Source organism: Desmodus rotundus, chromosome 5 (genome assembly GCF_022682495.2).
Source record: "Desmodus rotundus isolate HL8 chromosome 5, HLdesRot8A.1, whole genome shotgun sequence".
NCBI classification, from domain to species: Eukaryota; Metazoa; Chordata; class Mammalia; order Chiroptera; family Phyllostomidae; genus Desmodus; species Desmodus rotundus.
The window spans coordinates 89,193,084-89,215,762 of record NC_071391.1 but is presented as its reverse complement, the minus strand read 5'-3'; the positions used below and the strand labels follow the sequence as shown (position 1 = coordinate 89,215,762).

The window sequence follows — 22,679 nt, the reverse complement described above, 5'->3', positions numbered from 1 at the left end:
CCTCTTACTTTCATTAAATATACAGAGATTCCAGGTTGAATAATAATTAAAGCAGGGTACCATTCCATTTCTTTTTCAGAAGTATGACACCATTTCTTAATTTCAAGCACCGTGAAAACATTACTTTCTCAGTTTTCCAAGTAGATGCTATACAAATATCCGTTTCCTTTTCCTTCCATTACATGCTGTAATGATTTCAGTATTGCCACCGTCAATAGCAATTTAATAAACACCCAATTCAGGTAGGTGCTGAGCTGGAATATGTAATAGCTATAGAAAAACGCACACGGAGACTTAAGGGTCAAATTCACCACCAAGGCCTAATACATATCCTGTATTATCTCCTAGGTTCTTTTGAACTCTAAATTTATAGAAAATCTAATTTTTGAATTCTAAATTCTGGGAGCATTCAAATAAAATAATCTGAAGGCAGTAAAAAAAAAAAAAAAAACTTTCAGGAATAGAGTCAGAGAATAGCACTATTTTGCCCGCTGGATTCCATAAAATTAAGTAGTAAATTTCCCCAAGTCTGTAGCCTAACTCATTTTCAAGCAAAAGAGAATAAACTCCTACTTGAGAATTAAAGCACTGCTGGTCAGTGAAAAAGATGTGGTTCTGGAAAAAAACCCCAAACCAACCCATGTTCCCATGGCAACTTTGAATCGCCATTTTAAGGGCTTCCGCTGCCACCTGTTTTACGTCATTTCCGTTGTTACCTGCGTCGTTACTGGGAACGGTAAACAAGGTGTACAAGCATCTGGAGAGCTGTCGGGATGCAGCAGAGCGGAGCGGCGCAAGGTTGTGGCTGCACTCTGCTTCCACTGATGGGTGTCCTTTTCTTCCAGGGTGAGTGTGCCGGCTGGCTCAGCCCCACTTCCGGCCGGGGGGTTAGGGAAGATGGTCGCTATTCCGCTTCCGGGTGGGGGGCAGTGTCGGAAAGCCCCCACAATGCTTCGGGGAAGGAAGGAAGCGAGAAGGTGTGGGGAGGATGTTTTCTTCTTGTAATCACTACCCACTCAGTGGAGTCGGTAGCTTGCCAGTGCTTTCTTGAGCCCCTGTGATCTCGACCACCTTGCGTGACTGCGTTGTATTATGGCGATGGCGCGACTTGATAGAACCTTGGAGAGCTCTGGTTTTGAGTGTATCCTGCGTTCTCTTGTGATTGACAGCTGTGGTTTGTGGGCTGTGTGTTATGATTTGGAAAGGGCAATTCTAGTGTTCATTAGTTTGTCCAGTATTTTTGGAAAGAGAAACATGATTATTGGTAATTTTATTTTCTTTAGGTGATTATCAGGGCCTATGAAGTAAAAACGTTTATTACATGAAAGATATGCTGGAACTTGGTTATAATAGAGAAGCATTTTGTTGAAAAAACAACTGCTTTAGCATTTTAATAGCAATTTTTAAAAAATACAGTAAAGAACACATCAATTCTTTAAAAATTTTAATGTGTACTATTAACTAATAAAAGAAGTATAGTATTCACACTATGACATACTCTTAAAATTTGGATAAATTTTGCTTTAATGCAGCTTCAGATTGCATTGTTTCAATTGAGCCTAATTATCTTCATTTTAGGGTGTAGTTATTTGTTGGATTTTTAAAAAATGTGTGTGTGTGTTTTTCTGGGAAATCATATGTTAGTAAGGCTAGCATTAGAATGACTTGTTAACATCTTAAAATCTCCCTGTGGATAGTGAGAATTTCTGAAGGGTACCTTTACATAAAGATTTTAAGTGTTCTAAATCTCAGCAGGTAAGGTGGGGAAGTTTTTATTTGTCTGATGAGTAATATTCATGCTGCCAGCACATTTTCTGATCCCTCCTAGGTGCCTATGTCATTATAAGTGACCAGTTTCTCAGTTAAATTATTTTGCAGTAGAATAATTAGGTTGACCTGCTGTCACTCCAAATAATCCCAGACCCCCATCCCACCCCCAATGGCAAAGTTCAAATATTGTCCCATTGAAGAAGAAAAATGTAGAAATGATGGGTGATTTTTTAAGCTTGATATCATTTCACATCTAGCATGCATCAAATCTAGCAGACCAAATAATTCAAACATTAAAAGTTGATTTTATGATCTGTATACTTGTTGAATAGATTTATCTTTTGCCTTTTAAAAAGACCAGTTTTTTTTTGAGTTATAATGCCATTCAATTTACTCATTTAAAGTGTACACTTCAGTGGTTTTTAGTATATTCAGAGTTGTGCAATCATTACCACAATCAATTTGGGATCATTTTCATCACCCCAAAGAGAAACTCCAAACCCATTAACAGCTACTCCCGGCTCTTGGCATATGTCAGTCTATATTGCTGTGGATTTGCCTATTCTGGACATTTCATATAAATGAAATCCTATAATATGTGGAGGCGGGAGTTGTAACTAGCTTCTTTCAATTAGCATGTTTTCAAGGTTAATCCTTTTGAGGGGGGTTGTTGATTTTGAATCTGTTAGGTGATACCTTTGTTTCATTCCAGTGTTTTTCTAATTCAAAGATAGGACCCACTAAATTATTAGCTTGTTTGACTTCTCCCTATGTTATAAATGTGGTCCTGCTATATCAGTTGTCTAAGTTTAGAAACAATAGATTAGGCACCTAAGGTTTTTATACTTTTCTTTTTTCATTTAATTGGGTGATTTTTCTTTTTTTTTTTTGAAAAAGATTTTATTTACTTATTTTTAGAGAGGGTAAAAGAGAGAGAGAAAGAGAAACAAACATCTTGTGTGCCCCCCACCAGGGACCTGGCCCGCAACCCAGGCATGTGCCTTGACTGGGAATTGAACTGGTGACCCTTTGTTTTGCATACTGGTGCTCAATCCACTGAGCCATACCAACCAGGGCTAAATGGGCAATTTCATAAATCAAAGGCTGATAGATTTATATTTTGGAAAACTGGTGTACAAAATTGGGAGTTTTACCATTTTTTCATTTCTTCCATGTTTAAATGTCATTTTCTTGTTTTCCTCCCAGACTAAAAATTTTATAATTATCATGAGTATTTCTATAGTTAGCGGTTTTTACCTGGAAAGAATACTTTTTTACTCAGGTGATAAGAAATATTCATAAGCAGATTAGGCCAAGGATAGAAATTTATGAATGAATGTAACATTGGATCAATATTTTTTATTATTTATTTTTTTGAGTGAAGGAGACAAATTATTTTGCATCCCTTGATTTTAAAACGCTTTCAATTTTAGTATGATATATAGAGAAAAGTGCACATATCATAAGGGTACAGCTCAATGAATTATCAGAAACTGAACACACCTGGGTAACTGGCACCCAAATCAGAATATAGAATATTACTGGCACTCCAGAAGTCTTCCTTGTGCTTCCTTCCAGTCATTATGCTTTCTTCCCCAAGGGGAACCAACATCCTGATGTATAGATTAGTAGTGTAGTCTGGTTTAGTGGCTGTGTCCCTCTATGACTACTGCTTCTATCAGGTGGCAGTATCTCCATCTCTTATCAGGCTCTGGTAATGCCACTTCCTTCTTTTGTTATTTAAGGCTTGGGGGTGGCAAAGGCCTTATGCCTTCGTTGGCTTCCTTGACCCTGAGAAAAGGGCCTTTGAAAAGTTGACCATACACTTTTCAAAATCTCAGTTGGTTGTGCCTTCTATTTCCTGCCTGGGCTCTGTTTGATAGAGGCAATATCTATCCTCCTTTCCCCCAAGCTTGGCTACATGGGAAATAGTGGATATCCAAAGAAAAGCTGTGTATTGTTAGGAAAGGAGATGAGGGGAATGGATAGAGCAGGCAACAAGTAAAAGTTTACTACTTTCAATGTGAGATCTTATGGTGGTGATACTCAAGGATATATCTAGTAATATTTGGACACTCAGGGACAGTGATGGCTAGTAATATAGATTGGGGAATCATTAGCCTATTAACAGTTGTTAACTCTATAAAAGTGGATAGGATTGTCCAAGGAGAATGTGTTAAATGAAGGACCATAGGCTAAGGGTGGAACTTTAAGGCATGCCAATGTTTAAGGGATAGGTAGGAAAGGAGGACACGTAGAGATTTGATAGAAACAGTGAGAGATGTGGAGTGTGTGTGTGTGTGTGTGTGTGTGTGTGGAGTTGGTTGCCATATGTGCCCGAAATCAAAGTAGGTAAACTTTGGTAAAGGGCCAGAGAATATTTTAGGCTTTGTGGGCCACATGGTCTTTTGCAACTACTCAACTCTGCTGGAGTATCACACAAACATCCCAAGACAATATATCAATGAGTCAACATGGCTGTATTCTAATAAAACTTTTTGTAGCTCTGGCCAGTGTGGCTCAGTGGCTGAAGCATCATCCCATATACCGAAAGGTCACAGGTTCAATTCCTGGTCAGGACACATGCCTAGGTTGTGGGTTTGATCCCTGCTCGGGGCTCGGGGCACATATGGGAGGCTACCAGTTGATGTTTCACATTGATATTTCTCTCTCTCTCCCTTCCTCTCTCTCTCTATCTCTACAAACAAAACCAAAAACTTTGTGGAGATGTGGGCTAGATTTGACCTATGAGCCATAGTTTGCTGACCTTGCCCTAAACCAACTACCCCCTTGACATCATCCCTTGTGTATCTCAAAGGCACCTTAAACTTATCCAAAGTAAAACTCATGTTCTTTCCTACCAAGCTTGGCACTTTTCTAGTCTTCCCTGTGTGTGTCAGTGAATGGTATGACCAAGTCAGGAACCTGGAAGTTATCCTTGACACTTCTCTTTCTCTAACATTCCACATCTGATCTGTCACCAATTCTTGCTGATTTTACCTTGTTACTGTCTCCCTAGTTCTCTCCATGTCCACTGCCACCAACTTCATTCAAGCTCCCCTTATTTTTCACTTGACTGTTGTAGTGGCCTTCTAAGTAATATTATATTTACTCTTGACTCCTCCTAATTGTCTTCCCTAGAGCAGAGGAGTTGACCTTGCATAGAAAAAGGGACACCACACTCTTTGAGATTGGAAGTTAGGATGAATGCAGATACAGGAAGGTGTGTGGCTGGGCAGTTCATATGGCCTCAAGTTTCTTGAAGAAGTAAGAGGAGAAATTTTCTGAGAATGAGGGATTTGTAGGTATACAGAGGATGAAACAGAATGGCAGAGTTTGAGCAGTCAGAAAGAGGAGCTGACCAAGCCTAGTTAAAGGGCCATCAGTGTCATTAAAGGCTCAGTTGTGGGTGGAATTCACGAATTTCTTACGGTGACTATCTGTGCAGTTGTGTGATTTTTCTCCTTCAGTGTACAACAGTCACAGTCTAGGCATGGTCATCTAGGAGTGTAGAGAACTTAAGAATGTTGAAAATACCGTAAAAGAGGGATAGGAAGAGAGTGGGTGACCAGTGAGCACACTTTATTCCTACACTACAACTTTTGGTGACCTGTCCACTTCTCTCTCTCAGCCCCTCTCTGCCTGCTTCCTTCCTTCTGAACTTTGCCCTCAAGGTGGTACATTAATGGAGGAAATCATCTTTTGAAACTGAGTGTAATCAATGATATATGTACTTGAGTAGCATTATGTACTAAATGCAATGAGAACATTGAAGAAAGAAAAATGAACTGCATCTGGGTCTTTGGGCACACAGTTGATATTTGAGCCGGGTTTTGAAAGTATGTGAGCATTGGGGGACGGCGTGTAGGGGAAACAACCCAGACAGGACTGGTAGAGATGGGGAGATCCTTCCAGACAAAGACGCATTCAAACAAAGGCACACTAATGTAAAAGGACATAGTAAATTTAGTAAATTCAGGGCACGGTAAAGGGGATGGGATTGGTAGGTGGGTGGAGAAGCAAATGTTTGGGGCAGACTGTCACTATTTATATTTTATTCTATAGCCCAATAGAGAATTATTGAAAGTTTTAGAATGTTTGTGGTATTTATTTTAATAATAATAGCTAACATTTATTGAAAGTTTCTATTTCAGGTGCCATGCTAAGCATTTTGCAGTTATTTAATCTTAGTAGATCCTCACAGTGATCCAGTGAAGTAGGTCTTGTTATTATTCCCATTTACCAAGTGAGGAAACTTAAGTTTGAACAGATTAAGTAATTGTGATCAGAGTCTTACAGCTAGAAAGTACCTGGGCTAGAAATCAAAGTCCAGGTCTGTCTAATTCTAAATCCATAATTTAAAGTCTCTCTGCTATGCTTATGTTTTAGAATAAAGGGTATGGGGAGAGAGTAGTTTACCCATTCATTTCCACCTTCTGTTTTTTAGAACTGGATCTTGAGTGATGAGTAAGGTAGTTCAGGAGAGAGTAGGGACTGAGGGTTGAAGGCTTTTCAGGGAAAGGTACAGCATTCATGAAGGCATAGAAGGAATGGCAAGTTTATTCTGTCAAAGTCAGAGAGGATGCTATGAATGAACCAGAATTAATTATCTTTGAGATGGGTCAGATTCTTATTAGAGTTGTGAGGTCAGTTTTGGTCTCCTCCTTTAAGAAGAATGTGAACAGACTAGATTGTCTGGAGAGGAGCAAGAAAAATGACTCAAAGCAGCAGAAATAAAGGCAGTGGAATGGATGACTCATAACTGTGTCTGTGATGGGAAAGGTTGAAAGAGTATAGGCAGAACTGAAGATGTGGCAATAACGATGATGAAGCTAACATGCATTGAACGTTCTCTCTGGATTAGTTTGGCTTCTGAGTGTTGTAAATGTTTTAACTCATTTATTCCTCACAGTGAACTTCTAAGATAAGTGCTATTATCATTCTCACCAGAGAGAAACTGAAGAAGTAAAGTAACTTGCTAAGACCACAGAGCCAGCAAGTGATAGGGCTGGGATATGCATCCTGCCGCTACCAAAGGAACTGCTGGTGTTCAGGACAGTGTGTGAGTTTGCTGTTCTCTTTGCCTTTGGCACACTGAAACAATCATGGCTTATTGCCATAGAGAAGGAAGCAGGAAAAACAAAGTGGCCAGTGGCTTACTTCCCTAAAAAAAAAAAAGGCTCCCTATGGGAGAGAAATGTCTACTCACTGTTTTCTGAAAGCAGAGGGGATTGGTCAGAGGGAGGTGCAGCTCTTTTGGGGTAGTAGTGTGTTAAAGTTGGACATATGATGTGGTTTTGGAAAGAGTGAGTCTCTAGAGATTTTTAAAAATGTATCTCATTTTCACATTCAGAATAGATTAAGTTGTTCTCTTTTCCTCCCCCTGATTTACTTTTAATGGATATGTGATTCATTAACCAGTTTTAAGAAAGGAAAAACCAAAACAAAACTAGATAGAACCTTAGGGCAGTTTTACAAAATTCTTTGAAAAAAATATCCTGTTCTTACTTTCTATCCTCATTCAGCTGGTGGTTGAAGCCAGAGTAGCTTCAGGTTACAACCATGCTGTAGTTGGGGTAAGTCCCTTAGACCACAACAGCTGACATATTCCTGGAGTGTGTGTGTGAGGGGAGTGGGTGGTGTTATCTTTTAGCCTGCTGTGGGCTGACCCACTTGTTTGAACATCATTTAACCAAAACTCTGTATTTGGAAAAATGCTGGTGGAACCAGCTTTTAAATTTTACCCAAGAATCCATCCTATGATTTAATATTGTAAAATGACAAAAATACTATCCTTGATTAATGCAGACATCCACTCCTTGTCCTTTTGGGCTTGCATGAGAAGAAGATATTTATTGCTGTAGTTGCTATGAGAGCCCTAAAAATGATAAATAGCATCTTTATGTTCTTTAGTCATCTGTATTTCTACCCAAATAAAAACACTTTAAATATTTGAGCTTGCTTTGATTAGGTGTTCACACTGCCCTTTCCTTGGAGATTAAAGTGGATGCCCGTGTTCAGGGTTATGTTGGAGAAAAGATCAAGTTGAAATGCATTTTCAAGTCAACTTCATCTGTCACTGACAAACTCACCATAGATTGGACATACCGGCCTCCCAGCAGTAGTCGCACAGAATCGGTAAGTGTATACTTCGAAAATTTTTCTTTGAGTCTTCTGTGGTCGAAAACTTAGGAATCCTTTTATTCCAAGTCCCAGGCACTCCTTAGGCCTTCTCATCTTAGAATAGAAGATGAGCTTCTACTTCAATAGGAGATGAGCTGCTGCCCTACGTGACACCCCTTTGGTCATGTAAGGCTTTTTATTATTCTCTGTAAGAGTTTTGTAAATAAGCTATTGGAAAAAATAATTGTCAGAAATTCAGAGGAAATGTGGTTTAATTTTGTTTCCCCTTTGTTGTTTCTTTTTGCCTGGCTTCATAATATCATTTTCAGATTCCATGTACTAAAAAATGGTACCTCCAGGACTGTTGGACAGAAAAATCCTGTAGGTCCCAGTCCTAGTAATCCTTTCTTTCAAAGCTGCTCATTTACTGTCATATGAAGTTGTCTCAGTGGATGTATCTGCCTCAGTATCTGTACTCTGTAGATTTATCTTGGCGTCTTTTCCCATTGTGTAAACATCTGCATTGATTTATATAGTACTCTTGGAAGGAAATAGTGGCACCTGATGTTGTTGACAGATGTTGTTGGTGACAGATGGTCTTGCACTATTAGAAGTGATACACTTCAGTCACACATATAAAACAATTTATGAGTCAGATCCCATTGTGGATGTCTGATTGAAGATTGCAGTGCTATTAAAAAAAAAACAAACCCTTTCTTTCTCTTGATGCTTCCAGCATTACCCTAGTTCGGGGTAGATACTCTCAAGAATGTTAATGTCAAAGCTGTATATAAAATTGTATTTTTGAAAGTATCTTTAATTTGTTTTTCCTGTTTCCTTCATTGGAAAAACTTTTGGTTTAATTTTAACATATAGCTTTGAATTTGTTTAGGAGTCATTATTGAATGCCATGTAGCTTGGGGTTAGGTAGGTGGCTCCAGTGAAGGAAGCTAGGCTGTGTGCATGGTCCTCTTTTTTTATACTTAAAATAGTTTGCTTTATTTTGAGTGATTGGGAGCTATGGCTGGCCTCATTTAGTTCTACCTCCTTGGCCAGAGTAGGAGCCCTGACTGGTATGGCTCAGTGGGTTGGGCATTGTCCCACAAACTGAAAGGTTGGTGGTTTGATTTCTAACCAGAGCACATGGCTAGGTTGTGGGTCAGGTCCTGGTTGGGGGCATTCGAGAGGCAACCTACTGATGTTCCTTTCTCACATCAATGTTCCTCTCCCTCTCTTCCTCCCTTCCCTTCCCTTCCCTCTAAAAATAAAATCTTTTTTAAAATATAGGACAGAGAAAGCAGTGGGGGTTTTCTTGGGTCAGGAGCCTTAACTGCAAACAGCAAGCTGTTCTCATATGGTGCTAGTCTCTGTTAGGCTGGTCAGAAAGTCAGCTCACTCAAGTTGGAATTAGTGGCCCTTTAATGTTATATAACATGTTGCAGTTATGTGGTCAGTCAGGGTTCTATCAGACTAATCAGTTAACAAGGATTTGAGTATTACTAACTTGGAGTTAGAAGTTAGATTCATCTCAAAGATACACAGCCAGCCTTGTTTTGTCAATAAGGAATTTCAAACCCTGTCATGTTGATGCTGATAATCAGCAGTAGGCATCCTTTACCTCCCTTTTTGGAACACACATTGCACATATTATTTCTTAATATCTGTATTTCCCACTAGACTGTAAATTCGATGAGAGCAGGGACTGTGCTCATTTGGCTCTTGCTGAATCCTTCTGCTTAACACAGTGCCAAGCACATAATAGGTGTGCAGTAAATGTTGAATGAATACATGAACAAATGAACCAATAAGAAGGGATTCAGCAGCATCTTTGGGAAGTTGCTCTTTAAAATTGGGCAATTGTTCCTAAATGGGGAGGTACCAAATAACCAAATAAGGAGGAAAGCCTTGACTCTTGCATACAAGAGGGAGACAGATCATATTGTGTTGTGGTACCTGCTGGGCCTGCAACCAGATAAAATTCCAGGAAGTGTTTTCAGTAATAAAGTATCTGATCACTTATCTGAAGCAGTGTTTTAATTCAGCATTCATTCATTGACTTGCTTTTGACTTGGGATTTTTATTAATTGTCAAGATAGATAGCTTGAGAGAGGCCTGATTATATTACACCCTCCTGGTGATTTTGAGAATATACAAAAATCTTCTGTTTCCCACTTACTAGCTATGTGCCTTTGAGTAACTCAGTTGTTTTCTTTTTTTTTTGGCCTTTTTCCTCTTTCTGTAAATATGAAATAATTATACTTGTCCTGTATATAGTTATTATAAGGCTCAAATAGCAAATGTATAGAAGTCACTTGCAAACCATACAGTACTATATATTAGATGCTACTTTGGAATAGGGTTTCTTAATTTTGTCACTATTGACATTTTGAGCTGGATAATTCTTTGTTGTGGGGGCTGTTCTATGCATTTTGGGATTTTTAGTAATATTCCTGTATTCTACCAACTAGGTGCCAGTAGTATTCCCCCCAATTGTGAGAATAAAAAACTGTCGCTGGATATTGCCAAAATGTTCTCTGGAGGGCAAAATTGCCCCTGGCTGAGAACTACTGCTTTAGGACTTCAGGGAGAATTTAGAAGAGGTTTGAGAGTTAGATTACCAAGATTCTTTCACCAGGCCTTTTTCTGATGTTTCATTAACCTGTCTTTTAACCTATAAGATGGAGGTGAACAAAGCATTAAAAAATGCCCAACTGAGAAAACTCATTATACATTCATATTTTATTTTAGACCTACTAAGCTTTACATTTTCATTGCATTTTCCAAATTAACTTTTTTTCTCATGGTGTTGCTTTCTTAGATTTTTCATTATCAGTCCTTCCAGTACCCAACCACAGCAGGCACATTTCGAGATCGAATTTCCTGGGTTGGAGATGTATACAAAGGGGATGCATCCATAAGCATAAACAACCCTACCATGAAGGACAATGGGACATTCAGCTGTGCAGTGAAGAATCCCCCAGACGTGCACCATAACATTCCCATGACAGAACTAATAGTCACAGAAAGGGGTAAGCTAACTGTCATTAACCTTCTTCTGTAGTACTCAGTGACTACTGTGGTGCTTTTTGGACAGACCAAAGACAAGCAAAGCTACCTATCTTTGTAATCCAGTTGGTCTTTGGAACATTTTGCCATCCTGAATTGTCTATTAGGATTATTTTTTAAAGTATATTTTATTGATTATTACAGTTGTCCCATTTTTTTCTCCCCTTTCTCCCCCTCCACCGGTCCCTCACCCTCCTTAGTCCATAGGTTGTACATGACTTCTCCTTTTCCCGTATTATTATTATTATTGATATATATATATTTTATTGATTATGCTATTATAGTTGTCCCATTGTTCCTCCCTTCACTCCCCTCTGCCCTGCACACCCCCTCCTGCCCACATTCCCCCCCTATAGTTCATGTCCATGGGTCATACATGTAAGTTCTTTGGCTTCTACATTTCCTATACTATTCTTATCCTCCCCCTGTATATTTTCTACCTACCATTTATGCTTCTTTTTCTCTGTACCTTTCCCACTTCTCTCCCCCTCCCACTCCCCTGTTGATAACCCTCCATGTGATCTCCATTTCTGTGGTTCTGTTCCTGTTCTAGGTGTTTGCTTAGTTTGCTTTTGCTTTTGTTTTAGGTGTGGTTGTTAATAACTGTGAGTTTGCTGTCTTTTACTGTTCATATTTTTTATCTTCTTTTTCTTACATAAATCCCTTTAACATTTCATATAAAAAGGGCTTGGTGATGATGAATTTCTTTAACTTGACCTTATCTGGCAAGCACTTTATCTGCCCTTCCATTCTAAATGATAGCTTTGCTGGATAGAGCAATCTTGGATGTATGTCCTTGCCTTTCATGACTTGGAATACTTCTTGCCAGCCCCTTCTTGCCTGTAAGGTCTCTTTGGAGAAATCATCTGACAGTCTTATGGGAAGTCCTTTGTAGGTAACTGTGTTCTTTTCTCTTGCTGCTTCTAAGATTCTCTCCTTATCTTTCATCTTGGGTAATGTAATTATGATGTGCCTTGGTGTGTGCTTCCTTGGGTCCAACTTCTTTAGGACTCTCTGAGCTTCCTGAACTTCCTGGAAGTCTATTTCTTTTGCCAGGTTGGGGAAGTTCTCCTTCATTATTTTTTCAAATAAAATTTCAATTTCTTGCTCTTCCTCTTCTCCTTCTGATACCCCTATAATTCAGATGTTGGAATGTTTAAAGATGTCTCTCCTCATTTTTTTGAATTCTTGTTTCTTCATTCTGTTCTGATTGGTTGTTTCTTCCTTCTGGTCCACACCATTGATTTGAGTCCCAGTTTCCTTCACATCACTATTGGTTCCCTGTACGTTTTCCTTTGTTTCTCTTGGCATAGCCTTCATTTTTTCATCTAATTTGCGACCAAATTCAACCAATTCTGTGAGCATCCTGATTACCAGTGTTTTGAACTGTGCATCTGATAGGTTGGCTGTCTCTTCATCGCTTAGTTGTATTTTTTCTGGAGCTTTGATCTGTTCTTTCATTTGGGCCTTTGTGTGTGTGTGTGTGTGTGTTGGTGCTCCGGTTATGTAAAGGGGTGGAGCCTTAGGTGTTCACCCACATTGCTGTGCTGTGACGTTGTATGTGGGGAAGGGGTCTGAGAGGGAACAGTGGTGCTTTCTCCACTCTCTGTGGGTTTTCAGTCACTTCCCCTGCTACCCACAAGCAAAGTGGGCCCTTCTGGTGCTGCTTCCCGAGTGGGTGGGTTTGTGTACGTTCTGGGACCTTGTGGGTCTCTCCAATGAACTCTCCTATGAGGCAGGGAGTTTCTCCTGCTGCTGCCTAAACCCCCACAGGGGTTTTCAATTAGTGGTTTGAGGCTTTATTTCCCCACACTGGAACTTTAGGGTTGCGCTTTCACTCCCCCTTTGTTCCTCCTGGTTTATCTGTATGCTAATGTGGGACTGCTCTGTCTGCCAGCCACCGCCTCGCGGGATCTGCTAGCTGCTCCTTGCCAGCCAGCTGCAGCTTTGCCTGCTCTGCTCCACAATCTTCCACCTCGCTGGTTCTGCCACCCACCATCTTGCCAGCCCCGGTCCTCCATCCACCACCTTGCAGCAAGTCCTCTCCATCCAGCTGCACGTCTTCGCTCCTCCTACTGGTCTGGATGAATGTGTCTTCTTTAACTTCTTGGTTGTCGGACTTCCATACAGTTCGATTTTCTGTCAGTTCTGGTTGCTTTTTGTTTTTAAATTGTTGTTGTCCTTTTGGTTGTGTGAGGAGGCACATTGTGTCTACCTACGCCTCCATCTTGGCCGGAAGTCCCATACAATTTTTAACCTCCCCCTGTCTATTTTCTACCTACCAATTATGTTTCGTATTCTCTGTATCTTTTCCCCCATTCTCCCCCTCTCCCACCACTCAGATAACCCTCCATGTGATCTCCATTTCTGTGATTCTGTTCCTATTCTAGTTGTTTGTTTAGGTTTTTTTTTTTTTTTTAGGTTCAGTTGTTGATAATTGTGAGTTTGTTGTCATTTTGCTTTTCATAGTTTTGATCTTCTTTTTTTTCTTAGATAAATCTCTTTAACATTTCATATAATAAGGGCCTAATAAGTGATGATAAACTCCTTTAACTTGACCTTATCTGGGAAGCACTTTATCTGCCTTTACCTTCTAACTGATAGCTTTGCTAGATATAATAATCTTGGATGTAGGTCCTTGCCTTTCTGACTCTGAATACTTCTTTACAGCCCCTTCTTGCCTGCAACATTTCTTTTCAGAAGTCAGCTGATAGTCTTCTGGGAACTCCTTGTAGGTACCTCTCTCCTTTTTCTCTTGCTTTTAAGATTATCTCACCTTTAATCTTGGGTAATTTAATTATGATGTGTCTTGGTGTGTTCCTCCTTGGTTCCAACTTGTTTGGGGCTCTCTAAGCTTCCTGAACTTGCATGCCTTTTTCCTTCATTAGATTGGGAAAATTTTCTTTCATTATTATTTTTTAAAGTATTCTTTGCTTTTTAAAAAATATTTTATTTATTTATTTTTAGAGAGAGGGGAAGGGAGGGAGAAAGAAAGTGAGACAAACATCGATGTGTGATTGCTCTTGTACACCCCCAACTGGGGACCCAGCCTACAACACAGGCATGTGCCCTGACTGGGAGTTGAACCAGTGACCCTTTGGTTCACAGGCTGGCACTCAATCCACGAAGCCACCCCAGCCAGGGGCTTATTATTTCTTTTAAATAGTTTTTAATTTCTCGCTCTTCCTCTTTTTCTTCTGGCATCCCTATGATTTGGATGTTGGAACGTTTAAAGTTGTCCCAGAAGTTCCTAAGCCTCTCCTCTTTTTTTTGAATTCCTGTTTCTTCATTCTGTTTTGGTTGGATGTTTATTTCTTCTGCTCTAAATCATTGATTTGAGTGATACAGGGCTCTGTCGGTTCCCTGTATATTCTCTTTATTTCACTTTGCATAACCTTCACTTCTTCCTTTATTTTGTGTCCTTACTCAGTCATTTCTTTAAGCATCCCAATTACCAGTGTTTTGAACTCTGAATCTGATAGGTTAGCTATCCTCGTCACTGAGTTGTTTTTCTGGGGTTTTGATCTATTCTTCCATTTGGGCCATATTTTTGTCTTGGCACACCTGTTACATTATAAGGGGCAGAGCTTTAGGTAGGGCAGGGCTACCTACTTCGGCTGCATTGTGGCACTGTATGTGGGGGAGGTATCAGAGAGGGAACAATGACATTTGCTCAGCTCTCGTCCTGTTTTCAGTCACTTCTCCTGCTACCCACAAGTGAATTATACCTTTCTAGTGCTAATTCCTGGGTGAGTGAGCTTGTGTACATTCTAGGACCCTATGGGCCCCTCCAAGAGTGGACTCTTGTGAGACCGGGAGTTTCTCCTGTCGCTACCCCCATAGATTTTTACAGCCAGTGGTTTTGAAGCTTTAGTTTCCCACGCTGGATCCCTGGGTTGCGCAGTTTGTTCCCTACTTGCTCCCCACTTGTTCCTCCTGGTTTATCCACATGCAAATGTGGGACCTCTGGTCTGCCAGCCACCGCCTTGCTGCATTTCCTGTCCGCACCAGTTGCCCATCTCTGCCCCTCCTGCTGGTCTGGATGAATGTTTCTTCTTTACCTCCTTGGTTGTAGGACTTTCATACAGTTTGATTTTCTGGCAGTTCTGGTGGTTTTTTGTTTTTAAATTGGTTGTTGTCCTTCTTTAGGTTGTGTGAGGAAGTGAAGCATATCCACCTACACCTCCATTTTGGCCAGAAGCCCCTCTATTGGGATGAACTTTTAAATCTTCATTTTGCAAGCTGAAGTTTTTCTTCAAATACTGTCATTGTTTTTGCATCCCCCCCTCCCCCCACCACTGCCCTTTTTGTTAAGACTTCAGGTGACCGGAAGTGTGTGGGATGTATGACAAATCCCATAATAAATGAGGGTTGTTGTCTCTGTGATAAAGAAGTCATTCTGGTTTCCCTAGTACGTTCATGCTGTAGTTATGAGACAGTGTTTTTGCCTATGTCTTGAAAGGGTACCTCCCACTCCAGTGATAGAGGCAGCACATTTCCTTGATGTTGCAAAGACCAGCACTTTCCTTTTAGTCTGAAACAGAAGGAGAGTAGGTTAAGGACTAATCTGTATTTTCTACGTTATTCCCTGGTTACTTCTGAACATTCTAATCCTTAGTTGGATTTGAACCAAAGACTTAGAGATACAGAACTACATTATGGTTTCTTAAAAGATAATAACCCATAAGTTTCAAAGACATAAGCACATTCATACTGGTGAGGGGAGTAGAAACTAATATAGTTTTTCTGGAAGACAGTTGGTTGTATGAATAGATGCCTTAAAAATATATACCCTTTCATTTAGAATTCCATTAAAAAATTTATCTTAAATAGAGCTAAGCATGAAGATTTATGTACAAGGATGATCATCATAATATAACTCATAAATTCAAAGAATTGGAAGTAATTCGAATGTCCGGCATTAGAGGACTGAGTCATTAAACTACTCAATATGGTAGAATACTATGCAGCCTTTTAAAAAATCACATCTGGAAGGAACTTTTAATGACATGGAAAAATACTTATATATTAAGTAAAACAGGAAGTTAGGAATAATATATAAAATATGATTCATACTTTTAAAATATACACTGTCCTCCCTATATGCACACCCATATTCACATATACTTAGAAAGACAATTGAATAGGTAGATACTAATGTGTCAGTCCTAGGTAGTAGGATTATGGGTAAATTTTTATTATTTTTTCTGTATTTTCTACATCCAATTTATTCCTTTTGTAATGAGAGGAAATGCAAGGGTGAAAGTAAAATCTATCTCATATCCAAGGAAACATTTTTTTTAATTTATTTTTTATTGTTATTCAATTACAGTTGTATGCCTTTTCTCCCCTTCCCTCCCCCCACTCCGGCTGAACCCACCTCCCTCCCCCACCCCCACCATCCCCCCCGATTTTGTCCATGTGTCCTTTATAATAGTTCCTGCAATCCCCTCTTCCCACTGTCCCCACCTCACTCCCCCCTGGCCACTGCTAGACAGTTCCCCCCCTCAATGTCTCTGGTGGTATTTTGTTTGCTTTTTTCTTTTGTTGATTATGTTCCAAGGAAACATTTTTGCATGTCCTTCTCTTTTACCTTCTCTTTTCCTTCTCTAGTTTTTGGCACCATGCTCTCCTCTGTGGCACTTCTTTCCATTCTTGTCTTCATTCCCTCAACTGTGGTGGTGGTTCTGCTGCTGGTGAGAATGGGGAGGAAGTCTGCAAGGCTGAAGAAGAAGAGCAAATCAGGCTTTAAGAAGTCATCTATTGAGGTTTCAGATGAGTAAGTACAGTAAATCCATTTCCTCTTCAGATCCCCGCTTTGTGGATAGTACCAAAGCCCCTACACCCATGCTTTCCTTTCTTCCAGGCTGAGGCTAGTTCTGCTGTTGAAATATCCTTTTTTTTTTTTTTTTTAAGATTTTATTTATTTAGTTTTAGAGAGAGGGAAGGAGAGGAGAAAGAGAGGGAGAGAAACATCAATGTGTGGTTGCCTCTTGCATGCCCCCAACTGGGGACCTGGCTCACAACCCAGGCATGTACCCTGACTGGGAATTGAACTGGCGACTCTTTGGTTCACAGACTGACACTCAATCCACTGATCCATACCAGCCAGGGCTCCTTTTTATTAAAAATTTTTTTTATCCTCACCTGAGGATATTTTTTTTTCATTGGTTTCAGAGAGAGAGGGACAGAAGCGGGGGAGAAAAGGAAGGGAGAGAGAGAAACATGGTTGTGAGAGAGATGCATTGATCAGTTGCCTCCCGTATGTGCCATGACTGGGGATTGCACTTGCCCAGACTGAGAATCATACATGCCCTGACAGATCAAACCCACAACCTAGGTATGTGCCCTGACTGGGAATTGAACCTGCAATGTTTTGGTTACCAGACGATGCTCCAATCAAGTGAGCCACACTGGCCAGGGCTGAAACTTCATTTTGAAGAGAAGAGTTCTGCTGAGCAGTACTATAAGGAAGGTTGAAAGTGAAACCTGTGGATATTAATTTAGAGAGAGATGGAAGGGTTGATAGTATGGTCCTAGTTTCCTACTTCGGAAATCAGACTTTATGATTCTTGGGTTCTGAATATAAAATCTGATGTGGATATCTCATTCCTTCAAAATTAATAGGTCCAACAAGTCATGTTGTTACCATATTCCAGCTACAGTGAGCTTATTTTCTTCTCTCCACATACTATACTCATTCAGGTTGTACTCCATCCCCCCTCCACATGCTTCTCTCTCACCTGTAATCCCCTCCTTCTTTCCCTTTTTTGCCTGGTATACTGTTCCTTATCATATAAGACCCAGCTGAAATGTCCCCTTCTGTTGAGTTTTCCTGGGTCCTGCAAGGAGAACCAGTCCCTCCCACCTCTTTGCTGCCAGAGAAGTTTGACCTTAACTTCATTAAAACATTTATCATATTGTATTATATAATAATGTACTTGTTAAGTTTCAGCAGGTCTCTCACCCCCAAGAGACTGTGAACTCTTTATCCCCAGCCTAGCATAGTACCTCAGACATGCTTGGTGCTCAGTATATTTCTAAATGAATGACTGGGACTAGCTCCTATTTATTGAGCACTCGCTATGTGCCAGGCAGTGTGGTATGTGTTTTACATGTGTTTATTTTTTCTTTACTCCTAGCCACTATCCTATAAGCATAGCTGGTAATATCTACATTCTATAGGGGAAACAGGCTCCTGGAACTTAAGTAATTTGCCCAGTTACCCTGATAACAAGTGGCAGAACTGGAATTTAAAACCATACCTGTCTGACTTTAATACCTGTGCTTTTAACTGCTCTACTACACTGACCTAGTGATTGTTCTGATTTGGCTTGTCCTTTTTTACAGCACTGATCAAGAAGAGGAAGGTGACTGCATGGCAAGGCTTTGTGTCCGTTGTGCCGAGTGCTTGGTAAGCCCATGCCATTTCTTCTGTCCCCTGTTCATGTTTCACTCTTTTGCTTACTTCTGGGGATCCTTTGCCCTTAGAGGGAGCAGAGGGCATGCCGGTAGGCCCAAAGCATGGTGTCAGTCAAGGTCTTCCTCCAAAGAATTTTGGTTTCAGGGAGCCTGCTACCCTTAAACTCTAATTGTTATTTTGTTTTCTCTCTCATGGGCAGAGAGGGATGTATTTGGATTAGGGAAGGAGACAGTGTAGAGCTTTCTCTGCTGATTGACAGAGAACATCCTGAAAGTGGAGTGTCCTCTGCCATTGAAGTCATGCTAGGAGACCTCAATTGGCTGGACCCAGAGCCCTGAATTGAACTTTTCTGCAGAGCCTCAGTTCCCCACCCCCGCCATGGAATAAGAGTGATATAACCTTTTAGGTGACTTGATGGCTTTGTCAATAAGAAATGTTCAGGTTGGAAGGCCTGAATTTTGATTTAAATTTCAAAAGGCTGCCATTTCTCTCCTTTCAAGCACTTGCTGTGACTGATAAGTTTGTGTGGCCATCCCAGGATCCTAGGAAAAAGAAAGGCTTTCTCTTACGTGGTCCAGTTGGAAACAGTTTAAAGTAACACATGATCTAATATGAAGCATACCTGTCATTTTATGGTTTAAACCTGAGCCCTTTTTGTACTTACTATTGCCAAGCTCAGCACTTAGCCAGATGACCACAGCCTAATTACTCATTGCAGTGTTCTTTATTCCTCTTTCTCTGGTATTTGAGTGTAATAGGTAAGATGAGGGACAGTGCCAGTGGAGAGGATCTAATACTAACCCTTTAGAGTTTGGATATTTTGATAAGTTATTCATGGAGCATTAGACATGTGCCAGATATGACTCTAGGTAGTTAGGAAATAGTAGTGAACAAAACTGACAAAAATATCTTCTGTCAAAGAACTTTTTTTTTTTACTTTGAATAATTTTTTATTGTTCAGTTACAGCCAACATACAATATTATATTACTTTCTGGTGTATACCCCAGTGATTAGACATTTATATAACTTCCTAAGTGATCCCCCTGATAAATCTAGTACCCATCTGATATGATACATAGTTAGTACAATATTATTGACTATGTTCCCTATGCTGTACTTTACATCCCCATGACTGTTCTATAACAACCAATTTGTACTTCTTAATCCCTTCACCTTTTTCATCCATCCCCCCCCCCCAGCCTCCTCCCATCTGGAAACTATCAAAATGTTCTCTGTATCTATGAGTCTGTTTCTGTTCTGCTTGTTCACTTACTCTGTTTTTAAAGTTCAGTTGTTGATAGATATGTATTTATTGCCATTTTATTATTGATGTTTTAGATCTTATTTTCTTCTTTTTAAAGAAGACCGTTTACATTTTTTGTAATACTGGTTCGGTGGTGATGAAGTCTTTTAGCCTTTTCCTGTCTAGAGAGCTCTTTGTATGTCCTTCAATTCTAAGTGACAGCTTTGCTGGGTAGAGTAATCTTGGATGTAGGTCTTTGCTCTTCATCATGTTGAATATTTCATGCCAGTCCCTCTGGCCTACAAAGTTTCTGTTAAGAAATCAGTTGACAGTCTCATAGGAGCTCCCTTATAGGTAACTAACTGCCTTTCTCTTTCTGCTTTTAAGATTCTACTCTCTCTTGGTCTTTAACCTTTTGTATTTTAATTATGATGTGTCTTGGTGTGGGCCTCTTTGGGACTTGGTGTGGGACTCTGCTTCCTGGACTGATGTATGTTTTTAAAAGGTCATCTGGCTTCTGTATTGAGAATAGGTGGTAAGGGACCTTGACAGAATAAGAGAGCCCCATTAGGAGACTCTAAAAATGCAGGTGAGAGGGGATGGTGTTGGTTTGGGTCAGGGTGGTGGTAGTAGAAGTGGTGAGAAGTAGTTATATTCTTATTATAGTTTAAAGGTAAAGCTGGAGGGTTTACTGATGGGTTGCATGTAAATGTGAAAGAATGAGAGGAGCAACTAGTAGAATAGAGTTGCTGTTTTCTAACATGTACAAGTCTGTAGGTACAACAGGTTTTTGGAGGAAGATTAGGAACTGAGTTTGGATATATTAAGTTTGAAATACTTGTTAAACACCCAAGTGGAGATTGGAGTAGGCAATTGATTATATAGGTGTGGAGTTCAGAAGAGAGGTCTAGACTGGCAATATAAATTTAGGAATCATTAGCAGGTAAGGACTGGTAGAGCTATTTCTACCAGGGAAATTAGTATAGATAGAGGGCAGTCTAAGGTCTGAACCCTGGAGTTCTCCATGGTTGACAGATTGGGGAGATGAGGAGGAATTAGCAAAGGAGGCTAAAAAGGAATGTCCAGTGAGGTAGGAGGAAAACCAGGAGAGTTTGGTATCCTGGGAGCCACGTGAAGAAAGTGTTTGCAAAGGAGAAAAGAGAATGAGTGTGCCAATTGTTGCTGGGTCAGGTTGGGTAAAATGAGCATTCATTATTGGATGATATGGTAATGCGGAGGTTATTGGTGACTTTGGCAAAGCAGCTTTAGTGGAATAGTGGGATGAAAGCTGGACCAAGGTAAGGTTAAGAAAGAATACAAAGATATTTGCTGGTGACAGTGGGTGTAAACAATTCTTACGAGGAGTTTTTTTCTGTGGAGGGATGCATAGAAATAGGGCAATAGGCAGAGGGAGGTGTATGTCAAGAATTGCTTTTCTATTTAAGATGGGAGAACTATTAGCACATTTGCATGTGATCGTAGATGAGCCAGTAGAGAAGGAAAAATAGATTCGGGAGAAGAGAGAGGTAAGGATTGCTGGAGTGACTCCAGGATCTAGTATACAAGTGAAGATGTTGGCCTTACATAAGGGCAGGGAGAGTGTATCCATAAGAAGAGTAAGGAAGGAAGGCCAGGTAGATGGGCCCAGATGTAGATGAGTAGGTAAATATGATGATGGGAGCTTGTGGAAGTTCACTACTGACTGCTTTTCTATTCCCGTCATGGGAGCCATCAAGATCATCAGCTGAGAATGAAGTGAGAAGATTTTGGAGGTGGGGAAAGTGGGAAAGGTATGAAATAGTCATCTAGGAGAGTAGGAGAATGAATGCACTAGAGAAATGTGGTATGCCAGGTAGTGGCAATCAATCGCCCACTTGAGGCTTGAAGCAGTAAGTATAAGTTTGAATAATAAAAATAATGGTAAGAGTAGCTAATCTTGAATGAGTGCTTACAAAGAGTCAGGCACAGTATTAAGTGATTTACATACATTGTCTCATTTAATTCTCATAGCTGCTCTGTGCCGTATTAGTATTTTTATTATCCTCATTTTATAGGTGAGGAAACTGAGGCTTAGAGAAGTTAAATAATTTTACTCAGGGTCACACAACCAGCAAGGGATTAAAACTCAGAGGTAGACTGACTCCTAGCCTAAACTCCAAGCTATAATCCTACAAATTCTGCAGTAGACGGGCACCTTTTAATGAGTGTTCAGGTTTTTAAAAATATTCACCAAAGAAAATGGAATGCTTAGGGTTTCAAAGCAGAAATTTACCCAATAGCCACCAATTATATTGAGGCCCTGGGATGCTTCATGGGAATTTAGGTGTACTGAGTCATTGCCACCTCACTGTTGATATTGCCCCAAACTAGGTTCTATTTGGAAGATCCTGATGTGTGGCCTTTGGCTAAATTCTGGCTGTTGTATTGCACTTCACATACATACCACAACTACTGTTCTTTCCCCTCCAGGATTCAGACTATGAAGAGACATATTGATGAAAGTCTGCATGATAAGAGAAGAATCACCTAATAACCAAAAATATCCCATTCCACTGGCAGCTAAAGCCTCTCAGAGAAATGGAGCTGACCTGGAGAGTAGTGATGGAAGATTCTAGAATTCATCAATCAAGACTTTAGGAACCATTTATTTATTAAAGAAATGTTCTTTTTGTATTTATAAACTGTTTGGAAACTTTAAGAAGAGACTCATAACTACCCCTTTTAATAACATACTCTAATTGAATGAAGGAATTCTCCTGAACACAAAGATGCTTTTTATTTCACCTTTGCTCTTGAATGTATTACATGTTTTCTTCCAATTATTTGAGGGAGAATCCTAAATGTTGGCCACATTGCTGATACCAAATTTTTTTTTAATGAAATGGAGCTTGTAGCTTCCTCATGTGCTACCAGACAAAAATGTTTGTTTGGCCTAAGTATTGGTTTTTTTTGTTTTTGGCTCCCTGAACATTTTCAACTGTGACTTAGCACGCAGCATATTACTCATTGGTTTAATTTTCTCATTATCAATTATGTTTGGGTTACTTGGAGCA

The 22,679-nt window shown here is 40.0% G+C and overlaps 1 protein-coding gene and 1 long non-coding RNA gene across 7 annotated transcripts in view; one reads left to right on the top strand and one right to left on the bottom strand.

Annotated features, from left to right (window-relative positions):
• Positions 1–700: 700 nt before the first annotated feature.
• MPZL3 (myelin protein zero like 3) lies at positions 701–22,377 on the top strand. Of its 2 annotated transcripts, XM_024570852.4 has the most exons (6): positions 702–846; positions 7,742–7,908; positions 10,712–10,922; positions 16,573–16,738; positions 18,310–18,373; positions 22,096–22,377. In XM_024570852.4, the coding sequence occupies exons 1-6, from the start codon at positions 774–776 to the stop codon at positions 22,120–22,122; spliced, it is 708 nt and encodes a 235-aa protein (XP_024426620.1). In that variant the 5' UTR covers positions 702–773; the 3' UTR covers positions 22,123–22,377. The 2 variants fall into 2 exon arrangements, with proteins under 2 accessions (XP_071077598.1, XP_024426620.1); XM_071221497.1 differs by lacking the exons at positions 18,310–18,373; positions 22,096–22,377 and adding an exon at positions 17,347–18,302 and having other exon boundaries at positions 701–846.
• LOC123480799 (uncharacterized) overlaps positions 10,931–22,679 on the bottom strand; it is an 83,024-nt gene continuing 71,275 nt past the window's right edge. For all 5 annotated transcript variants that reach the window (XR_008426854.1, XR_006656913.2, XR_006656911.2 and 2 more), the window contains 2 exons: positions 16,553–16,682; positions 10,931–15,493 (listed from right to left, as the gene is read on the bottom strand). This is a non-coding gene — a long non-coding RNA (uncharacterized lncRNA). The remainder of the gene's footprint in view (positions 15,494–16,552; positions 16,683–22,679) is intronic.